This window comes from Neophocaena asiaeorientalis, unplaced genomic scaffold (assembly GCF_003031525.2).
Source record: "Neophocaena asiaeorientalis asiaeorientalis breed wild unplaced genomic scaffold, Neophocaena_asiaeorientalis_V1.1 scaffold114, whole genome shotgun sequence".
In the NCBI taxonomy this organism is placed as follows: domain Eukaryota; kingdom Metazoa; phylum Chordata; class Mammalia; order Artiodactyla; family Phocoenidae; genus Neophocaena; species Neophocaena asiaeorientalis.
Window position 1 is genome coordinate 3,174,351 of NW_020173116.1, and position 21,194 is coordinate 3,195,544.

Consider the following 21,194-nt stretch of genomic DNA (forward strand, 5'->3'; position numbering starts at 1 on the left):
ACTCTAGCAGTCCAGGCACCTCCTTATTAAGATGCAACAAGCCAATGCTATGCATGTCCTGCTGGGAACTGCAGTTTTCCCCCGTCGACCTTCAACCACTGGCTGCGCGAAACCTATCAAGCGCCCAACCGGCGACCCGGGCGCCAGCACCTCAATTGGTCCTAGGCTGGGGCAGCGCGGGGCTGATTGGATGGCATGTCCCAGAAGCCGTGCCTCCCGTCCTACGCCCGCCTCCCCGCCACCTTCTCTTCTCCACGCCCCATCCCTATTCAGCAATAACCCTCAAGTCATCCCAGTCATCGAACTGCCGAATTAACTGCCTCAAGGGCTCACCGGGGACTCTCGCCTAAGACACGCCTCTGTCCCCGGGCCTAGGCAGAGCCAAAGCCTCCCTTATTTTCCGCCGGCTGCCGGGAGTCAGTTTCACCACGCGCTCCCTCCCGGCGCCCGCATTCTCACCTGGGCGGTGGAGGTCACGCCGGATAACTGACAGGCTCGCAGCATCTCTGCCGGGCTGACCGCGCTGCAGGTGTAAGTGGCAGCTAGGGCGGCGGCGCAAGCAGGGGAAACCTTGCGTCCGTGCGTGCTTGCGTCCGTGCCGCCTCTCCGCGCCGGGCGTACCGGAAGGGCAGCCAACGCCACTGCGCACGCGCACCTCCCTCTCGCCCGTGTCCAGGCCGCTGGGAGAGGGTGGGACCTGCTTAGGCGGAAAGGGCGATTTCTCCTTCCGGGTCGCGCTCAGGGTTCTTGGCTGTTACCCCAAGCTCGGGTTACTGGGTGATTGAGGTGGGTAGCAGTGCATCTGGCGCTCGGACTCTGGTCCGCGCGGAAACCGGGCAGGTGTGACTCCGGAGAATTCAAGCAAGAAAGCGTCTCAGCTGTTTCTGTCAGCTGGATATTTCGTAGAAAGGAATGGATTTGCCCAAAGTTACGTAAACAGTGGTGTTGTCTCGGGTTGCGCGTTCTGTTCGTTTGGCAGCCCTTCTTCCGGGAGTCATCCTGCTTGTGGGAGACTGGGTGAAAGAACACTGGGGAGATCTTTGTGCAGAATGTGTCGTTCGCGAATCTAATAAATAGCACAGCAGGAATAGAAACCCTGATTCTTCGGGTTCCACAGCTTCTACTCCTTCATATTAAACTACACCGCTTTCTTCACCAAGTTTTTATTTTAGAAAGATAATTTTGGTCGCAATCTGTGGGTTGGATGGAAAGATGAGGTCAGCGCAGAAACACTGTTAAAAGTATTCCGCTGAGTCTGTAATCAAGGTAACACACGTTAAATACTGAACACCGTATTCAATGCTATTAGTACTAATTATGATCTTACCGTCAATATATCGTAGAAACTAAATAACTTGTGTGTCTCTTGCGTTTGCAAAGTACTTTCAAGTCTTAACTAGGTGCTCTATTGTAGTATGGTGTTCTCCCTAGAGGTACACAATGCTACTAAATCCCATTTGTAAAGTAGAGATATAGGTTTGAAAATTATCTAAAATGAAATAATGACTTATGTTTATATAGGTTCAGTGCTTTTCAGGGTACTTTTGTAATTACATTACACTCTGTATTTCATATCGCCATCACTTAATAGCCTCCAGAGCAGTCTCCCATCTTTTTTAGTAATTTTAATTATTGAACTGCAGTCCCCCTGCCCCCCATCTCATCCCTGCCCACTGCTGTCATGCTGGGTGATGACTTTTCAAAAACCTTGGCCATAAAGCTTTCAAGGCCAGTGAACATTTTCAGTCTCTTCCAGCCATGTATGCCTTGAGCCTGAACATCATTAGCAACTTCTCCAGCTTCAAGATTTCAAACTCCAAAATTAATTTCTGTAGTCTCCTGACCTCTCGTTTAACCAAGTCCTTAATCCTCATCTTCCACGTGCGGTTTAAGATATTTTTTTTTCTTTTGCTTTAAAATGGACTCTCCTAAAGTAACTCAGAAGTTTAAATCACTCCCTTGTTCAAAAACATGCCACATGGCAGTGACTCCCACTGCCAATTCAAAGACCCTTAAGAAATGTCTCAGAGTACTTTTCCAGCCTGTGTGCATGTTTTATGGCTCAAAGTGGCCACCATAGATGGGAGATCAAGATAGCAACAATAGCGGTTCAAGCTCATCACCCTCTTGTCTACCCTAAAACTCAGAGAAACTAAAATATAACCAACTCAGTGGTTCTTAAAGTGTGGTATGGGAGGCCCTGGTCCGCACGGAAGGCCCTGGTCCCTGGTGAGCCTGAGACCCTTTCAGAGGGTCCACAAAATCAAAACAACCTTAATATGGGACTTCCCTGGTGGTCCAGTGGTTAAGAATCCTCCTTCCAGTGCAAGGGACGTGAATTTGATCCCTGGTTGGGGCACTAAGATCCCACATGCCACGGGGCAACCGAACCCATGTGCACTCTAGAGCCCGCACGCCACAACTAGAGAGCCCACGGGCCGCAGCTAAAAGATCCTGCTTGCCACAAAACATCCCGCGTGCTGCAACTAAGACCCGACACAGCCAAATAAATATATTTTAAAAAATCAAAACAACCTTTGTAATGTTAAGATATTATTTGCTGTTTTTACTCATTATACGTAATTGTAGAGTTTTCCCAGAGACTACATGACAAGTGATACCACAACAAATTGAATGCATAAGCAAATTTCAGAATCCAGCTTTCTATTAAGCCAGACCTTACAGAGATTTGCAAAAAGGTTAAACAATGCCACTCTTGCTAATTTTTTAAAAATTTTGAAATAGTTATTTTTCATAAAAATATCTGTGTCAATATGTAATAGGTCTTTTGGGTTTTTTTGCTGCACCACGCCAGCATGCGGGATCTTAGTTCCCCTATCAGGGATCAAACCTGTGCCCCTGCAGGGGAAGCACAGATTCTTAACCACTGGACTGCCAGAGAAGTCCTTATAATTGTTGTTTTAAAATGAATTAATAAGTGCAATGGCAGAATACTTATCGCCCAGTAGGTCCACATTCTCCTAATCCCTGGAACCTGTGAATATGTTACCTTACATGACAAAAAAGAACTTTGCAGGTGTGATTAAGAATCTTGAGATGGGGAGACTATTCTGAATTATCTGTGTGGACCCAACGTAATCACAAGGGTCCTTAGGAGTGACGGGGGAAGCAGGAGGGTCAGAATCAGAAAAGGAGGTGTGACAATGGAAGCAGAAGTCAGAGTGATGTGATTCTTGGCTTTGAAGATGGAAGGAGGCAGGAAGCCTCTAAAAGCTGGAAAACACAATGAAACAAACTCTCCTCTAGAGCCTCCAGAAGGAACACAGCCCTGGATACCTTGATTTTAGCCTTGTGAAACCCATTTTGGACTTCTGACCTACAGAACTGTACGATAATGAACTTGTGTTGTTTTAAGCCACCTAATTTGAGTTAATTTGTTATAGCAGCAATAGGAAACTAGTACAATACGTATTTAAATTTTTTCTCAATTTTACTTTCCAATATAATACATTCTTACAGATATAATCCATATAATTACAAGCTCATTGGGATCCACAATTTTTAAGCATGTAAAGAGGTCCCAAGACCAAAAAGTTTGAAAACCACTGCTCTAAATATATCCTGTGACTCTCTGTCTTGGCTTCCTCTCTTCTCACCTTAGCTCTTGATGCTCTTACTGCCAACAGTGACCTTGCCCTTGTTAAAAAATCCTCCCCATTCTTTAAGATCCGTGTTATACTCTATCTCCTTGTCCCCTGATCACCCCAACCAGAAGCCTTCCCTCCTTATCTTTGAACTGCCCCATCAGTCATTTATCTGCCTATTATGGTCTGTAGTTGTCTCCTTATTAAATGTGAACTCCTTGAGACTCAGTGTTTGACCCTTACCCATTTCAACCAGTAAATAGTGCCATATACTGTATATGCATCAAGTATCTTAGACTACAAGGATGGGAGAGAGGTTTGCTGTTTATTTTCTGTTTAAATGAACATTGTTTAAAAATGTATGATCACTAATTTTCAGGAATAAGATAAGGTATGTAGATTGTTCAGGAAGAGTTGAGGTGCTACCAAATAGCAGTCTTATTGATTAGAGAGAGAGAAAAAAATGTGTGTGTGTATCTGATGTCCTCGGGATACTTACATTTATTTGATTAGAGTTGGCATTCAATTTTTAAAAAAAATTCTAATAATGTTGCTATTTCCTGTCAATTTAGCCCAACATATCCCAGCTTTGGAAGGATACATTTTATTCTTTCAAACTAATTTAATGAAATGAGCAAAAAGAAATTGTTTCAAATATGCTGGTACTTAAATACATCTTTCAATCGAATGCTCAGTAAGAATTTATTGAGAGCCTACTATATGCCAGGCACTATTCTATAGGCACTTGTTTTACAGCGGTGAAGGACAGCTTGGCATAAAGAAGATATTCAATAAAGGTAGGCTTCAACGTTCCTTTATTCATGTTTTTAACTCCCTTCCCCGACTCCGCCCAGGTTACTTTTCCTTAGTGCCCTCTTGCTCTGAAGTTTTTAGATCCAATTCGGCTGCCGTAAGGCAAGGCGGCAAGATGGCGGCCTCCGCTTTTGCGTGTACTGTGAGAGCAGCCTCAGGTCAGTGGGCAGCGAGGAGCTCGATTCACGCCTTCACAGAAGGGGGGACTGGCGCGGGATGGAGTGGGCGTTTAGCTTGGAGGTTAACAGGAAAAAAAAAAAAAAAAGAAAGGAGGGGGATTGTTATATGAGGCCAGAGGTTTGTTCCGAATTTTCTCCGGGGCGGCCTGTGTTCGGCCGCCAGCACCGGAGATCTCCGAGATTCTTGGACCCTCGCGAACCGGGGTGTCCCGCAGTTTTGGCTTCCTTACCGGCTCCTAGCCATTCCGCCTTCCCTAGAAAACAAAGCAGAAGGGCGCGGGTGGGGGGCGAGGAAGACAGAAAAGTCCCACCGAGGCTAGGATCCGCCACTCACGAGCTGTGACCTTGAAAAGTTATTTAATATCTCTGAACTTCAGATTCTACGGCTCTAAAATAGGGATAACACTATCCACCTGAGGACTAAATGAGCTCGAGCACGTAAAGCGCCTCGTGTAGTACCCGGCATATGGTAAGCGTGGCTGTAGAAATGCACACAACGTGCAGTGCAGTGGCGGCCCTAGGGCAGCCTTGAGGACTTCTTGACAGAGAGAGATGACGGAAGTGAAGGGTTGCCTTCACTGTAGGGACTCTTGCAAAAGTTAAAGATCGTTCAAATAAGATACGATGATCGGTAAATTACGTTCACACAAAATAGGATAAAATTCTGTGGAACAAGACTAGAAAGAAAAAAGTGTCAAGTTTCCAACGGTTACAGAAGAGCTGGTTTATGTGGGGTATTTTTCAATTGCGAAATATAACATATAAAGAAAAATGTATATAGCATACATGACTACCTTAACAAATAACTCTGGCAAACATGGGTATAACTAACACCCAGGCCAGGACATAGAACAGTACCAGGAGCCTTCACCTCTGTGTGCCTCTTCAACCAAAATTGCCAGTTTCCACCAAACATAAACACTGCCCTCACTTTTATTACCTTGTCTTTTTTTCTGTAATAGTTTTAAGATGCATATGTGCATCTCTAAGCAATATATTGTTTAGTTTTGCCTGTTTTTTTACATTCCATGAACGGAATCACATAGTATGTACTCTTGTGTCTTCTTTTTCTTTGTGAAATTCATTCATTTTACACGTAGCTGTCATGCTTTCTCATTGCTATAGAATGGTCTCTTATGGGACTACCCTCCAATTCTGCATTTTACTATTGATGGGCATTTGGGTGTTCCCACTTTGGGGCGGTTAGGTACAAATCTGATTGGCCTTGTGTCATGGTGCATGAGTGCAAGAGTTTCTCTATGGTGTGTGTGTGTGTTTATACATATAAAACTAGCTGTGGAATTGCTGAATCAGAGAATATATATTCTGTATTGCCTGATGCTGCCGAAGTGATGCGCTTATTTAAAGTCACCCAGCACGGGCTTCCCTGGTGGCGCAGTGGTTGAGAGTCCGCTTGCCGATGCAGGGGACACGGGTTCGTGCCCCGGTCCGGGAGGATCCCATATGCCGCGGAGCGGCTGGGCCGGTGAGCCATGGGCACTGAACCTGCTTGTCCGGAGCCTGTGCTCCGTAACGGGAGAGGCCACAGCGGTGAGAGGCCCGCGTACCGCAAAAAAAAAAAAAAAAAAAAAAAGTCACCCATTGCTGTATGCGCCATATCCTCATCAACAGTTGGTATTGTTAGACCTGTACACTTTTTCAATCTGGTGAGTATTTAGTGGTGTCTTGTTGTGGTTTGAGTAGCATTTCCCTGATAAGTAATGAGCCTGAATACCTTTCTACATGTGTGTTAACCATTTGAATTTCTTTTGTGAAATACTCAAATATTTTGCCCATTTTTCTGTTGAATTGTCTTACTGATTTATAGTAGTTCTTTATGTATGTTGGATGTGTGTCTTTTCTCATTTAAATGTGTTTCCAATATATTCTCCCACTCTGGCTTGCCTTTTTAGTTTGTTTAACGGATCTTTTGATGAAAAGTTCTTATTTTCATCAATTTGGATTTATTGTCCTTGTTTTTTAACAATTGATGATGTAGGCGGGTATTAACTCACTATGGTATTTAGATTCCACTGAAAACATTTAAAAGAGTGGTGTGACAGCTTATTTTTAAATGTCAGTTTTAGAAATATACTGGAAATTATATCCTTTTTAAACTATTTAAAATTTTAGATATTGAAATTTTGTGAAAGGGTACATAATTTTCCAAAATTCATTTAGAGAGTATGGGATCAAAAAAAAACCTTGAAGACCACTAGTTTAGACACTGTCACACTCACCTCCCCCTACCCCCACATTCCTTTGATTCCTGCCACAGGGGGGCTATTTGTAATTACCCAAACAGAGCTCCCAAAACGTACTACGTACTACGTATTCCATTTTTGGCCTCCTGTTTCCGCTACCTCCTCTCTTACTCCTTCGATTCTGGTTTTGTGTCACCTCCTTCATGAAAACGTCAGTGTTCTCTGTACAAGAGGGTGTTTACGAGAAAGCCTGTCTGTACTAAAATTCCCAAAGAGGGCAGAAGACTGAAGGAGCAGTTAATCACTGCCCTTGATTTGTGAGCTGCCCTTGGTTAACACAGTCTAAGTTGGACTTTGGTTTTTACAAGCTAAATCACAGTGTTGGTCCAGGAGAGGGTATGGTGGATAAAGCCCCCCAAGTCATTTTCCCAGAAACTGCTCTCAAGCCACAGTTACCCTATCTGTTGTTCCAGGAACCATTTTTTTCTAACCTCAGTTGGTTTATCCCTGGTTTCATTTTGTTAATTTTGGTCTGTTTTTCCTTTTACTGAGATCACTTTGAGTCTAGATAGTCTATCTTTTCACAAATATGTTAATAAGCCATGGTTCCCGGCTTGTTTTTTATGCAGATTTGCTAAACATGCCTTGTACAGCTTCAGGACCTTCATATAAATTGGGGAAAAATAAGAGTCAATTAGGGAGCCAGGAAGACACTTCCACCAGGAGAACAGCAATCAACTAATTTGAGTAGTTTCCAATCAGCTTGGAATTTACCTAATTTATTGTCCTGCCCACATTTCTATATTTATTTAGAATATAAGAAACCTTTTCACATGCCTTCCTATCTAGACAGATACACTGTCTAGGTATTCTCATGATTTCTCAGGCTGGTGACTACATCAAAAAGTGAAATCAGAAAAAAAAAAGAAAAGTGAAATGAAGTTCTTTTCAAGGAACAGTTCACTCCCGGTTGATGAAAAAAAAGTTTTTTTTCTGTGCATTTCTATTTATCCATTCTAACATTGTTTTTTTTCTACAGATAAGCCTGTAGTTTGCCCAGTTATTTCTGGACTCCCATCTGCTCACCTCCTTCAGGGGCAGTTTCCAAGAACTTCTGAGAGTTTTGTTGTGTTTTTTAATTGAGATATATCAAGCTCCGATGATCTGTGAAAATTGGGACATTTTGTTGTCTACAATGCTCCTATTCACTTAATCTTTCAAAGTTTACCTCCTGGCATGTAATCATGTCTGCAAAGAGTTTCAGTTCTTTGAGATATAAATTATTTATACTTGGAGATTTGAAGGGATTGAACCTGGGCCACGTCAGTGGAAGCCCAGAATCCTACCCACTAGGTCACCAGGTGACTGGAAATTGTTATCTCTGATGGAGAAGAGAAAAGCAAAATAAGGGTTTTAAGTATTCCATCTTCCTTCTGCCACCTATTAACATTATACCATCTTTGTTAAGCACTCCTCAGCTCTTTTCTGTTGTCTGCTTTTAGCATGTATTAAATGTTTTCTCTATGCCAGGCACTCTTCCCAGTACTTTACATATTTTATCTTATTTAATTCTCGTTACCTGCCCATGGTTGACCTCATTTATTTCTTTCAATAAATTTATTTATTTAGTTATTTTTGGCTGCGTTGGGTCTTCGTTGCTGCACACAGGCTTTCTTTAGCTGCGGCAAGTGGAAGCTACTCTTTGTTATGGTGCGCGGGCTCTAGGCGTGCAGGCTTCCGTGGTTGTGGTGCATGGGCTCAGTAGTTGTGGCTTGCGGGCTCTAGAGCGCAGGCTCAGTAGTTGTGGTGCACAGGCTTAGTTGCTCCGCGGCATATGGGATCTTCCCGGACAAGGGCGCGAACTTATGTTCCCTGCCTTGGCAGGCGGATTCTTAACCACTGTGCCACCAGGAAAGCCCACGATTAACCTCATTTAAATTTGAGGAAACTGAGGCACAGAGAGGTTAACTAACTGGCCCGTTGTCACACAGCTAGTAAGTAGTAGAGCAAGAATATGAACCCAGTCTGCCTCAAACACTGGCATTTCACTTCTCCACACTGCCCCTCATTTGTCATGTGAAATCAGTGCAGTGGACAGTAAGAAAGTGGTTCCAAGCCCTCACTTAGTATCAGACTCACCTGTAGAGCTTTTTTTAAGTAAATAAATTTAGTATTTATTTATTTATTTATGGCTGCGTTGATGCGTGTGGGCTTTCTCTAGTTGGGGCGAGCAGGGGCTACTCTTCTTTGCAGTGCCCGGGCTTCTCATTGCAGTGGCTTCTCTTGTTGCGGAGCACGGGCTCTAGGCATGTGGGCTCAGTAGTTGTGTCGCACAGGCTTAGTTGCTCCGTGGTATGCGGGATCTTCCCAGACCAGGGCTCGAACCCGTGTCCCCTGCATTGGCAGGCGGATTCCCAACTACTGCGCCACCAGGGAGGCCCTGTGTGTACAGTTTGATGTAGTGAGTTGTGCAGCTATCACCACAATCCTCTTTTCAGACATTTCCATCAGCCCATGGAGTTTTATCAACGTGCACATTCTTTTTTATTATTATTTTTAAAATTTTTATTGGAGTATAGTTGATTTACAATGTTGTGTTATTTTCTGCTGTACAGCAAAGTGAATCAGTTATACATATACATATGTACACTCTGTTTTAGATTCTTTTCCCATATAGGTTTTTACAGAATATTGAGTAGAGCTCCTTGTGCTATGCAGTAGGCTCTTGTTGATTATTTATATATAGTAGTGTGTGTATGTCAATCCCAATCTCCCAGTTTATCCCTCCCCCACTTCCCCCCGATAACCATAGATTGTTTTCTATATCTGTGACTCTGTTTCTGTTAACATAAACATTTTTTTTTTTTTTTTTTTTTTTTTTTTTTAAAAAAGTGTCCCCTGCATCGGCAGGCGGACTCTCAACCACTGCGCCACCAGGGAACCCCAACATGCACATTCTTAAGCCCCACACTAGCCTCACTCAGAATTTACAAGTGGAGTCAGAGCTCTGTGAGTGATTCTGCTTTGCAGCCGTGGACTCTGAATCTGGTGATAGCGTGAAGGATTGATAAAGAGGACGGCGTTCAGTCCACACATCTAGGCCTTCCATGATCTGCCTTCTGAGCTGCCCACCTTGTTACCCACTACTCCCCAGGCATCTCCGATAGTCCGGCAAACAGTGCTCAGCCTCTGTGGCAGGTCCAGTCCCCGCTCCCGACATGGATTTGTTTCGGCTTCCTTGCCTTTGCGTACGTTGTTCATGCTACCTGGACTCTGTGCCTCCTCTCATGGCCTGTTCATTTTCTAGAGGGAAGCTCAAGTACCTCTTCTGTTTTCTTTATGAATCCTCCTCCTGCCACCTGCTGTCTCTCTGTGGAGCCGAGGAGCTGTTGTGTTTCTGCCTTGCCATTCCCTACGTGCAGGAGTTCTGTGTATTCATGGTGTAAGATCTGGTGGTGGGAATTAACATTGCATGTCTTTTGTTCCCTACTGTTGAATGGAGAGCTAGGACACATCAGACTGGACTGTGATGATGGTTGCACAACTCTCTAATTTACTAAAAAGCATTGAATTGTACATAAATGGGTAATTTTGTGATGTGTAAGCTATACCTCAATAAGGATAAAAAGCTCCACACGTGAGTCTGATGCTCAGGACCCAATACTTGGTCGCTTCGGTACATTACTTTGTTTTAAATATCTGGATGCATAATTTTGTTTTTGTTTTGGCCACGCCCCGCAGCTTGCGGGATCTTAATTTCCCGACCAGGGATCAAACCCAGGCCCCGGCTGTGAAAACGCCAAGTTCTAACCACTGGACTGCCAGGGAATTCCCTGCATGTGTATTTTGGAGTGTCATATTAAGTATATATGCTTCTCTCTCTCTCCAGGAATCTTACGGCCCCTGAGTATTTTGGCATCTTCAGCCTATCGAAACTGCTCCAAGAATGCCTGTCTTAGTTCTGCACTGTCTTCCCGACATTTCAGTCATATTCAGACACTGGTTGTGTCCTCTGCTCCCAGACTGATCACATCTGTCAGAAACCTGACATGTGGGCAGACTGCCACAGTCCTCAATAGGTTGAGTATATTTCAGTAAACGTGATGCTTGGACAAAAATTCTAAAATCTTCATGCCTACAACATCTTAGAAGTAGATGATATTCTTTGCCGGTTTATTATATAGACTTTGCCTGAAGGATGGGAGAATATACATGCCAGCATCAGGGGTGACTACACAGGGCCCGCTTCTGATGTTCTAAGATGTGGTTTCCTGGGTGGAAGCTGTCAGCCAACGTGGGGGGGTGAACAAGATGCTCAGCTTACAAGGCTCGGCTGCGTGTGGTGCTTATTCCGTCAGCAGATATTTAGTTGAGCACTCCTGGGTGCCCAGCACCATACTTGGCAGAAACGACACGAAGCTAAAAATAAGCTAAAGTCCTCAAGGAGTTTATAATCTAGTGGCAGATGGATAAGGAATCAGGTGATTAAAATACAGCAGAATAAATTCTCTCCTAGGGACTGAGGGGGTAGATTATGGAGGACTTGCAAATTGATGATAGTTGCCATTCTTATGTGTAGTGTCACGGATCATCTGGAGTAACAATGTTTATTGAAAGTGAGCTCTATTCCAGTGGAGCTGCTGCTTTCATTTCTAAGTACAGAAGTGGATTTTATCCTTTAACGTCTTATTGCTGAGTTAAAGATTTTTCAATGTATTTTAGAGTGGTCCCCTTGCTCCCAAACGTCCTGAAGCCACCAGTCAGAACTGTAACATACTACAGTTCAAGAAAAGGCAAGAGAAAGACTGTGAAAGCTGTCATCTATAGGTTTCTTCGACTTCATTCTGGCCTGTGGCTAAGGAGGAAGGTGAGTCTTCACACGGTTACTTGCTTAGAAAAGGAGTGTGAGGTTAGACTAAACCGAAGCAGAAGTCAGCCTGTTCCTTGACGCATCTTCCCCCCCATCCTACCAGCAGCTTTTACAGAGCTGTGCTTAAGTCCCGGCTTGGCAGGCATCTCTTCATGTCAGTGAATACGTGTGAAGAAAACATTTTTAACTATTCATATAACAAAATATTATTCAAAATGGCGAAAGTCTTCACTGCAGGACAGGTTCATCCCAGGTCTCTTACATGTCTGTCTTGTCTGATGATTACCGGAATGCCTTTGAAGCCCCCGATATGTAAATAACCTGTGGGGAGGCTCTGTTTAAGCCCAGAGCATTAAAACAGCGGAGCGGACTTCAGCAAGGACTTAGTCCCGTGGTGCAGATTTGGGACCGAATAGCTTCCAGCCTACCTTGGGTTGGGTTCTCCAGGTGGCTTACTCTTTATGGCGGAACATTAACCCCTCATATACTTGTTTTAAATTTGACTTTGTAAGTTTTTCTCTGTTGGTGTGTATGATTGGTGATCATATCAGACAGAACTCCAATATTTATTCTGGCCAGGGACCATGGCCTCTAGAGGGGGACTCTGACAGAGTATTCCTACTCTGTCTTCTCCCACAGCAGCAGGTCTTTTCCATTCATGTCCTTATTATTCATGGAAACAGTGGGTGATAATTAGAAAGCAGCTGAAGACCAGAGTTTTGCAAAACACCTTTGAGTTTTGATAACTTCAAATCCTAATTCCATTTTACTACTTGGGAGTTAACAAACAAATAATTCTTTAAAGATCAAAATTTGTTTCCCTGTGAAAATAAGATAATTGGTAGCATTTTCTCACTATTTGAAAGGTACTCTGTTATAAACAATCCTAAATTTGTAGACAAATAAGTTAATTGGAACTCTCAGCTCACTTCTCCATTGGAACAATACTGTGGTCGTTAGTTTCCTACACTAGTCAGTAGAAGCTCATGTAATCCATAAGTAGCTGAACTAAGTAATTCAGCACACAGTTATGAATTTTGGACCATTGGAAACATTTCCTCCCCTTTGTTACACTAACTATTTCCAGGTCCTCATCTGGCCCTAGATAAAATAAAATGGGTGGTTTTCCTTGCTTTCCTTTCCACATCCCTTTTACTGGGCCCTGAAACCCTCACACTGTTATAAATGACCTGATCGAATTCTCCAGTCATAATACCTGGTCCCTGCTCAAGGCCCCCAAAAGTATTCCATATGCAGAATGGCCTGCTTTATCAAAATCGAATTTTAAGAAGAAAACAAAGATCTGGGTGGGTTAATTTACACTAATGTATAAACACAGAAGGTATTTTCTGCAGCACAGTTTCATCCAGGTGTCCCTAATTTTTATTGCTTATTCCCTCCTTCCATTTCTGAACTTGCAGATTGTCCAAAAAGCCTCAAGCATTTTCACAGTGGTTACGTTCCACAGAATAATCTTCAAAGGAGATTATTCTGCTGTTGATGGGCAGGACAGCAAACCAGCTGTTTGTATGTCAGAGATCCACAGGGACCCAGATTGGCTTGCAAACTAGAAAATTGTTACACAAACATGGGGATTTTTCTTTGACTCTTTCAACTTAGAATTGTAAGTAATGAGAAGTAACCATCTAATAATCTCTGGCATTTTAAGCCAGAGCTCTGAAACGGCCCTTCCTTATTTCCGAGCATCACTGTACTATAGAAGTTGCTGGTCCCAGTGACGACACTAAGTCATGTCAGAGACCCCAAGGCACCTTCTCAGCAAGGAGCTGTGCTTTTGTTCAGTTAGTGTGCAGCCCTAAGGAGCCCTTGGTTTGAAAGGGCCCAAATGCTCTTACCAATAGCTGCGCTTCTAGTCTCACCTCTCCTGTAAATTACTGTAGCCAAGCATTAACCTGGGTGGCAACTAAGGTCTCTTCTAGTTTAAACAGGCTATGATTGAGAATTCCCTGGTGGTCCAGTGGTTAGGACTCCACGCATTCACTGCTGAGGACCTGGGTTCAATCCCTCGTTGGGGAACTAAGATCCCACAAGCTGTGCAGAACGGCCAAAAGGAAAAAAATAAACAGGCTATGATTATAGTTTTATATTCGATCTAATTATCTATTTCTTCAAAAATTAATTCTTCAAAATTAATAATGCATGGATTATTCCTTCACCACTCCCAATAATAGTTTTCCTGCGGTCATTATTCCTTAGAAAAGTACTTACTGTAGAAACTGGTCCCCCCAGTGTGTGAAAAGAATAAATGACACAGTATACTTGAGAACTCTGCTTCTCAGCCTTTGTCATACTTAGGCCCCCTTAAATGAACATAAGTGTCACCAACTAGCCAGTACTCCCTTCATCATCCTCCACTTTAGGAAGAGAGCAGTGTAGTGGTTAAGAGCTCTTATTAATTCTCTGACCTCAGTGCTTAACTGCTCTAATTGTTTCTCTTTTATCTGTAAAATGAGAATAATAGTATGCTATTGTTGAAGATTGTTGAAGAGATGATGAGGTAATGCATATAAATTTAGCTGTTACAATTATATATCACTACCCTGTACTTCACCAGCACAACGATTTATTTAGCTTTATTTGCTGTGGCTTTAAATAATCTTTTTAAAACTCTTAAATTATTAACATTCCTTTTTCAAACTACACACGATTCCTCTGTCTACCCCCACACTGAGAATCACATTTTTCTGAAAAACATACCAGCCCCTATGAAAGTTCAGTCTTTGTTTCCAGCGAGCCTATGAACCATGAGTGGTTAACATATCTGTTGTTTCCTATATAATATAATGTTTTAAATTGTCTTTGTAATATTATCTGACAGGCTGGTTATAAGAAAAAATTATGGAAGAAGACAGTTGCAAGAAAAAGACGCTTGAGGGAACTCGTCTTCTGCAATAAAACCCAAAGCAAGCTCTTAGATAAAATGACAGCATCTTTCTGGAAGAGGCGGAACTGGTATGCTGATGACCTTTATCAGAAGTATCATGACCGAACAAACTTGAAAGTATAGATCCGAAGTTTTATGATTTCCCAGTTATTGAATGTGCATCTTTGTGTATAGGATGTCTTTGCAAAGATGAAATAGTATAAGACATAATGAAAAAAAAAAAAAAGACATGATGTAAGTTGTACCAACTGATGTGGAAACATGTAGTACCAACATTAAACTTACCAATGTTTTAAAACTTAATGGATTAAACATTCCCAGATTTGTTAAGAGAAATAGAAATTTTAAATTCTGATTATTTTTAACAAATGGTAATGGCTTAAACAGTTGTTCCAATTAGGCTTATTTAGTTGCAAGGAATCTCCAGTTAGGACAAACGTAAGAGGACTGTAAAGCTAACGAGTTAGCTCAAGCAGTGTGACATTATCTTAAGGATATGTGCCTGGGAACGCAGGAACACCTCACACCCCCATCTCCCACCCAGAACTAACCCCCGGGCCTCAGGAAGAGCAGAAATTACATGGTGATACCGGATCTGAGGCACCTGCAGGGGCATCAGCAGCAGGAGTGGTGGAGCTTTAGGCTTGGGGTCTGCCATGCACGGGGCTCAGTTCTTTTTCCATCACTGGCTCCATTCTCTTTCCTCACCAACTTCTCTGATTCACAGCTTTTGTTTACTCTTAGTGTCTGCTTCCCATAATAACGCTAGCATGCACTTTTGAGGTACTTTTCTACATCATGACCCTCAGCTCCTATCTCCAGTCTCTAACTAATTGCAAAGAGACTCTAACTGGGTCAGTTTGTCCTTTTACACCAGGTCTCATCAGGGGTCACGGACCAGTGTGGGGACTGGCTGTTCTGAGGTCAGGAGCCCACCCTGGTCCATTTGATTGGGCTAGCAGGTCCACTTGGAGCAAAAAGTAGTCATGTGAGCAGTTTTCTCTCAGAGGTGAGCCTGGGGTGCTAACACGTCTGGTCTACTAGGTTCACTGCATTCATAGCAGTTCTCACTTAGTTTATCGGAACAGGATTTTCATTGAGAGAAGAGTAAATGAAATAGCCTTTCAGTGTGCCCATTCGTGAAGCTAAAGAGGCTGTATAAGTGGAGACAAAAACTTTTTAACCAAGAATTAAAAGATACTATATTTTATAAAAGTTCATTTATCCACTTGAGATTTCATACTTTTAATTGTGAGGGTAAACTTTTTCCAAAATTTTCCAAAGACACATTGTAGAATCTAAAGGGGAAAAGTAATCTCAGTCATGTTTAGAAACGATGCAGAAGTTAAGCACTGTTCACATGAAGAGGGTCAGGTAAGCGGCGCTGAGGGAAATTCAGCTTTTCAGGATGCTTACAGTCTAGGGCAGTGGTTCTCCGCTCTCCCGTCAGAATCTCTGGGAAGCGTTTTCAAAGAGCAGAGCATCTTGACTGGTTGAAAAACCATTATTAAATACAATTATGCCTCAATTACTGCTTCAGACCCTTTAATATAATAGTTGGTGATGATAAGATGCAGTTCCTCTATTAACAGATTAAGAAAAAGATAACCAAATTGGAATTCTGTGGCATGTCAGACTAGGATTATTGGAGGAACTCCTTGAAACCAGCGTGTGTTCACTAAAAGGAAAAAGGGTGACAAGCGAGTGTTCTAAAACTCCAAGGCCAGTGTGTGTCTGTTTATGGGACCAGTTAATAAAGAACACACATTTGATTCGAGACGAGAATCTCAAGAACCTGACGCATGGAATGGCTTTCTGTTTTGATGGGTTTTCATTTCCTCCTGTTCTGGGGTAGCGGAAGCCAGTCCCTCACAAGGCCTCCACATCATTTCTCACCTGCCTGGCTCCTCACCTCTTCCATTCACCCCTGGAAGCAGGATGGATCTGGCGCCCAAAGAAGCCGAGGAGGAGCCTTTTCTACCACCTCCGTGACTTCTTAGTGCAACGCGGACAACAGGGTCTGTGGGCCTCAGAGCGCCTTGGTTTCCCCTCTAGGCCAGGGGCAGGAGAGGTAGAGACAAGGTCTGGCTAAGGCCCCAGCAGCCAGAGACGGACTGAAGTGGAAGGGCTGACAGGCACATGATTTAGGGGAAAGGGAATTTTCATACATGTAATTTTTGTTTTATGGGCAGCAGGGCTTATCATCTACAGTGATTTTATAGTTTGACAACAAAACATCTTATTACATTAAAGGGTCTATCTAAATGACATTCAAGTATATGTAAAAGTGGAATTTATTTAACACCTACTACGTCCCAGCATGGATCCACAAGACGGCTAACCCTCATACCAACTTTCCAAGGGAGATATTGTCTGTCCCTAGTTTAGATTTGCAAAAACTGAAGCTCACAGAAGGTTAAATACGTCACCCAAAATACGACTAGTAAGTCACAGAACCCGGGTCCGTCTCCTTGGAATCCTGTGTATTTCCCCAAGTCTTCTAACAACATATGAAAATTCACATCAAAATCAACAAGTGACTGTAATCTAGCACCATAAATACTAAATGCTTCTTTATGACACAGAAGCAAGTCAGCTTTTAAATTTTGTAACTTTGCTTTTTGTTATTTGTCAGCTCTTAACCTGGTTAATATCAGTTCTGTTGACATTGGACTCCGCTCAGGAAGTGATTAATGAGTGGATTTTCAGCCTTCCTTTGCATCTCTTCTTTCTTTCAGTCCTCTATCGTCTTCTTTACCTGCTGCTGCTATGCTTTACAGGCCTCGTGCCAAACATATAGGACTATAAAGGCAAAGAAAATGAGTGTTTCGTTGTGACGTTTCAGATTTTGAGTTTCCAAGTCTTTGGGGGTTTTTTTGTTTTTGTTTTTTTTGGCTGCACCACGTGGCATGTGGGACCTTCCCCGACCAGGGATCAAACCCGTGCCCCCTGCAGTGGAAGCGCGGAGTCTTAGCCCCCAGACCGCCAGGGAAGTCCATGTACCCGTTTATATCTTAAAGGCAAGGGCTGCAGTGGCATTAAGGGCATCCATAACTCCCAGTGCATCTCCATGTACCCCGCCCTCTTCTGACCTGCATCCCTTCTCCCGCATTTGCAGATGAGGACACAGGTTCCTAGAAGGAAAGCAACAGACCAAAGGTCTGTTTGCAGAATTAAAACTGCCTTGCAGATGAACTACCCTGTTTTCACAGATACCTGGTTTCCACTGGCGACCTTTAAAAATGTAAGACAAACATAGTACCAGATTTATATTTATGCGATCAACTGGTTTTCAAAGCACAGATATCAATTAATTTTTTTCTCTTTGCAACAATTCTGTGCAGTAGGCACGGAGCCAGGTCACCAGGCACCAGGCCAGTTAGTGGCTGAGTACTCAGCTTCTAATCCTTGCTGACGAATACATTTTTTTTTTTTAAGTATTTTCTCTTTCCTCATAAGCCCAACATTACAAAGATGTCTTTTAAAAGAAAAATGTTAAGACTTTATTCAAGATATATATCAGGCATTATAACAAAACAGCAGAACTTCAACCTTTGGAATACTGTAACTTTACATCCCTTTGATGCACAGTTCAGTATACTATTTGATTACAGATCATTCTATGGGGATTACAGAAATAAACCAAGGGCATGTGTACACAGTCACCGTCCAGAATGCCAGCTCTCTGAGTGTGTGCCGTTTGTGAATGAAGCACACATCCGTTACCATTTCCAATACTGTGCAAGGTGAACTAGGAAGGTACTCGGTGGTGGTCGTGGTTGACAAGCACTGTTATCACAGACACATGGACAGTATACTACAGAGAACACACATTTCAGAGGCCAGCGAAGTGAGCAAGCTATTCACATAAGGCCAGGAGGGATTATGCCTAACTCTCCAGTTTATAAGTACAACACCACGTCTCATCTTCTCAGAAACAGAACAGGTGCTCAATAGCAAAGAACCAAAAGTTACTACATGAAAAGTACAGACTTTCCAGCTAGCATTTTGTAAACAGCCTGTGTCTGTAAATCAGCCAATTAAAAACATTCAGTTTTATCCTCTAGACAGAACTCCACATCACTACTTGTACACTTTGAGGCGTTCACATTTTACGTCAGTCCACACAAATATACAGCTTGTTGGATAAGTAAACATGTTTTGCCAGAAATATGACAGCTGCTCTCAGTTGTACAGTGGGTGTTTTTAAGAGAGAATCCAACTCCCTAACCAACGCTTGAAGGAAAAATAGTTACATTAAGACAGCAGTTTGGATACCTTTATATTTTTTAAATCTTAAATGAGAACTAATACAGCATGTCTGAGACTAGAGTGCTTCAAACCTGTTTTTGGTATAGTTGAGTGCAAACTTCATAGCCCGTACTTGTTAAAACTCTCCATTGTAAAATGGTGAAAATATAGCTTGTTCACAATAGGATTTTAATCTCTGCTGCTACAGGCATTTATTATTTTGGCAAAAAAAAAATTGCTAAAAAGCTGCTTAATGAGTTAAGCTTTTTTTGCTTTTGTTTCTGATAATTCTGGGTACTCCCAGTGACAGGTAAATACATTTTAAAGCACATATTTTTCCTCTGTCTGAAACTATTCAGTGAGCTTGAAGAAAACAGGTTTTCTGTCTTCCCTCCGGGGTTTAGGTATTGGTGGGTGTGGGGCACAGACAATGAACAGACAGCCTCTGTTTGCCCTCTGAACCACAAATTTGCTTTTAGGTTTATTTTCCTAAATCCTTTTGTAAATTACAAAGTCACCTTCAGAGGCATTGTGGGGAAAAGGGATTTAAATATGCACATCTGGTAACAAGCAACTTCAAGTAAAACCCTCTCGGAGGTGGCTAAGATCCAGCCAGTGTGTCACCAGCAAAGACTGATGTGTGTTTGCGTAGCTCAGTCTTTAACTGGGCCTGTTTCTAGCTGATCCACAGTAGGTTCTATGTGGTACATAACACTCTCTAGTGTTCAGGGCCTATCTACGAACAAACACAATCCAAGTATTATAAGTAACTGGGTTGTGACCACTGCATGCATCACACTGAAGGGAAACGCCAACTCTAAGCATAAGTGTATGAGTCCTGCATTTAGGCTCAGCTCTACCAGAGCAGCTGCCTCAGACCAAAATGCTATTTAAACCAGATTCTTCTTTTCAGATAACATTCTCAGTCTAAGCAGGGAGTCCCCTCAGACAGTGATTTGTTCTCTTCCTAAGCGACGCGGGCTTGTATGAAGTACGAGTGCCCATGAGTGTGCGACATCTCTCTGGTTCACATTCTGCACAGGCCAGGAGAGGAACAGAGGGCACGAGCCAGAGCTGCCCGTGAGCTGGGGAGCCAGTCACATCCATGAAGGTCTCGACCTCTGAAACCTTTCTAGAACCCAGCGTTTGGACTGTTACCCAGGTGTCTCAGATGTACTTCACCGCGTATCTGAAACAAAGCATGACCGTAGGGTTGCTTTTGTTTGGGTGGATGGGTTGGTTTTCGCTTAGTGTTTCCTGAAACGAGGCGCTCCCACTGTGGGCTCCTCTACCTGGGGAAATCAGTCACAGCACTGGGTCCTATTATGGAGACACAGTCATCGTCAAGCACTTCTGAACCACTCAAAATGATTCCTTACAACAGCGCTGTAAGTCTACACGCCCGAGAGAAGTTTTACCAAGGGCGAGGCTCCTGCCTAAGACAATGATAAATCCCCTGTAAGGATTCAGAAGCTCCTAATCCTGGATCCATGGGAGAGACAAGCTTCCTGTGACTTTTCTCTTATTCTAGGCTGTTCCCCTGCCTTCGTTACACTCACACCTGTCACTAAAATGTTGCCTCTCTTCATTCTGAACTTCACTCTGGTCTGTTGACTAACCGTCTGAAGGATATGGACCATCGCCCTGCAGGAAAAGGGATGTTGTACTCGAGTTGTATTTGGAAGCTTCATGAGCACATCTGAGACATCCTCTAGAATCAAAATAATTTTTTACACTTCTGCTTTTGCAGTTTTCTTACACATCAGAACCTCTGGCAGCCCTTGCAAGTCCACTATATTAAGCCAAAAGCCATAAATATGTACATTGTAGTCCAAAGTACTAGTACCAAGAACAAAAAGAAGTTAAAAAGAAAACTGCTTTGTTTGCATATACAGGACTAAAAACGAAGTATGCAACCAAGAAATTACAAATGTGCATCCCAGCAGTGGGGGTGATTCTCTTCTATTTCTAAAACACTGCTGTCTGTACGCCGGTCCAGTTGTGGAAAACTGCTGACCCCCGGCACACTACCTTTCCCTTTAGCCTCTCCCCAGCAAAAGAAAGAAAAGGAGGGGGGAAGAGAAACTCTTAAAAGTGGAACAGGGGAGAGAGGAAAGGCCATGTCCGAGGCTGCACGCTCAGTACACCAGCTTGCGGGTTTCTATGTTATTAGTGAATAAATAGCTCTTTAAGGCAGAGAAGAAACATTCTGTGGATCCAGTGCTGTTGGCTCATCTCACTCACGTGGTTTCAGTGGCCGAGGATGAGGTACTTTTCTTCCTGAAGCGAGATCGAAGGATTCTAGGCGGTGCCTGGTAGAGGAAACAGAAAAAGGACCCCTCAATTTGGCATAGCATGGAAGCTTTC

At 43.0% G+C, this 21,194-nt stretch overlaps 3 protein-coding genes across 9 annotated transcripts in view; 1 reads left to right on the plus strand and 2 right to left on the minus strand.

The window, feature by feature from the left end:
• Window positions 1-633, minus strand: part of IMMT (inner membrane mitochondrial protein) — a 48,394-nt gene extending 47,761 nt beyond the window's left edge. For 2 of the 3 annotated variants that reach the window (XM_024743791.1, XM_024743789.1), the window contains exon 1: window positions 460-633. In XM_024743791.1, coding sequence (XP_024599559.1) covers window positions 460-504 — 45 coding nt within the window. In that variant the 5' untranslated portion in view covers window positions 505-633. The remainder of the gene's footprint in view (window positions 1-459) is intronic. The other variant, XM_024743792.1, reaches the window with a different exon arrangement.
• Window positions 634-4,499: 3,866 nt separating this feature from the next.
• On the plus strand, window positions 4,500-14,879 carry MRPL35 (mitochondrial ribosomal protein L35). The gene is made up of 4 exons (XM_024743772.1): window positions 4,500-4,576; window positions 10,691-10,880; window positions 11,524-11,668; window positions 14,511-14,879. The coding sequence occupies exons 1-4, from the start codon at window positions 4,534-4,536 to the stop codon at window positions 14,697-14,699; spliced, it is 567 nt and encodes a 188-aa protein (XP_024599540.1). The 5' UTR covers window positions 4,500-4,533; the 3' UTR covers window positions 14,700-14,879.
• REEP1 (receptor accessory protein 1) overlaps window positions 4,587-21,194 on the minus strand; it is a 121,827-nt gene continuing 105,219 nt past the window's right edge. For 2 of the 5 annotated variants that reach the window (XM_024743766.1, XM_024743769.1), the window contains one exon: window positions 18,056-21,139. In XM_024743766.1, coding sequence (XP_024599534.1) covers window positions 21,068-21,139 — 72 coding nt within the window. In that variant the 3' untranslated portion in view covers window positions 18,056-21,067. Of the gene's footprint in view, window positions 4,852-18,055; window positions 21,140-21,194 lie in introns of those variants that run through there. The other 3 variants (XM_024743768.1, XM_024743767.1, XM_024743770.1) reach the window with 3 other exon arrangements.

Bases quoted from the DNA above. Each gene is read 5' to 3' on its own strand.
- MRPL35 (XM_024743772.1), top strand. From the start codon at position 4,534: ATGGCGGCCTCCGCTTTTGCGTGTACTGTGAGAGCAGCCTCAG. The intron at 4,577-10,690 runs GTCAGTGGGCAG...CTCTCTCTCCAG, and splicing joins TACTGTGAGAGCAGCCTCAG to GAATCTTACGGCCCCTGAGT. The intron at 11,669-14,510 runs GTGAGTCTTCAC...ATTATCTGACAG, and splicing joins GCCTGTGGCTAAGGAGGAAG to GCTGGTTATAAGAAAAAATT.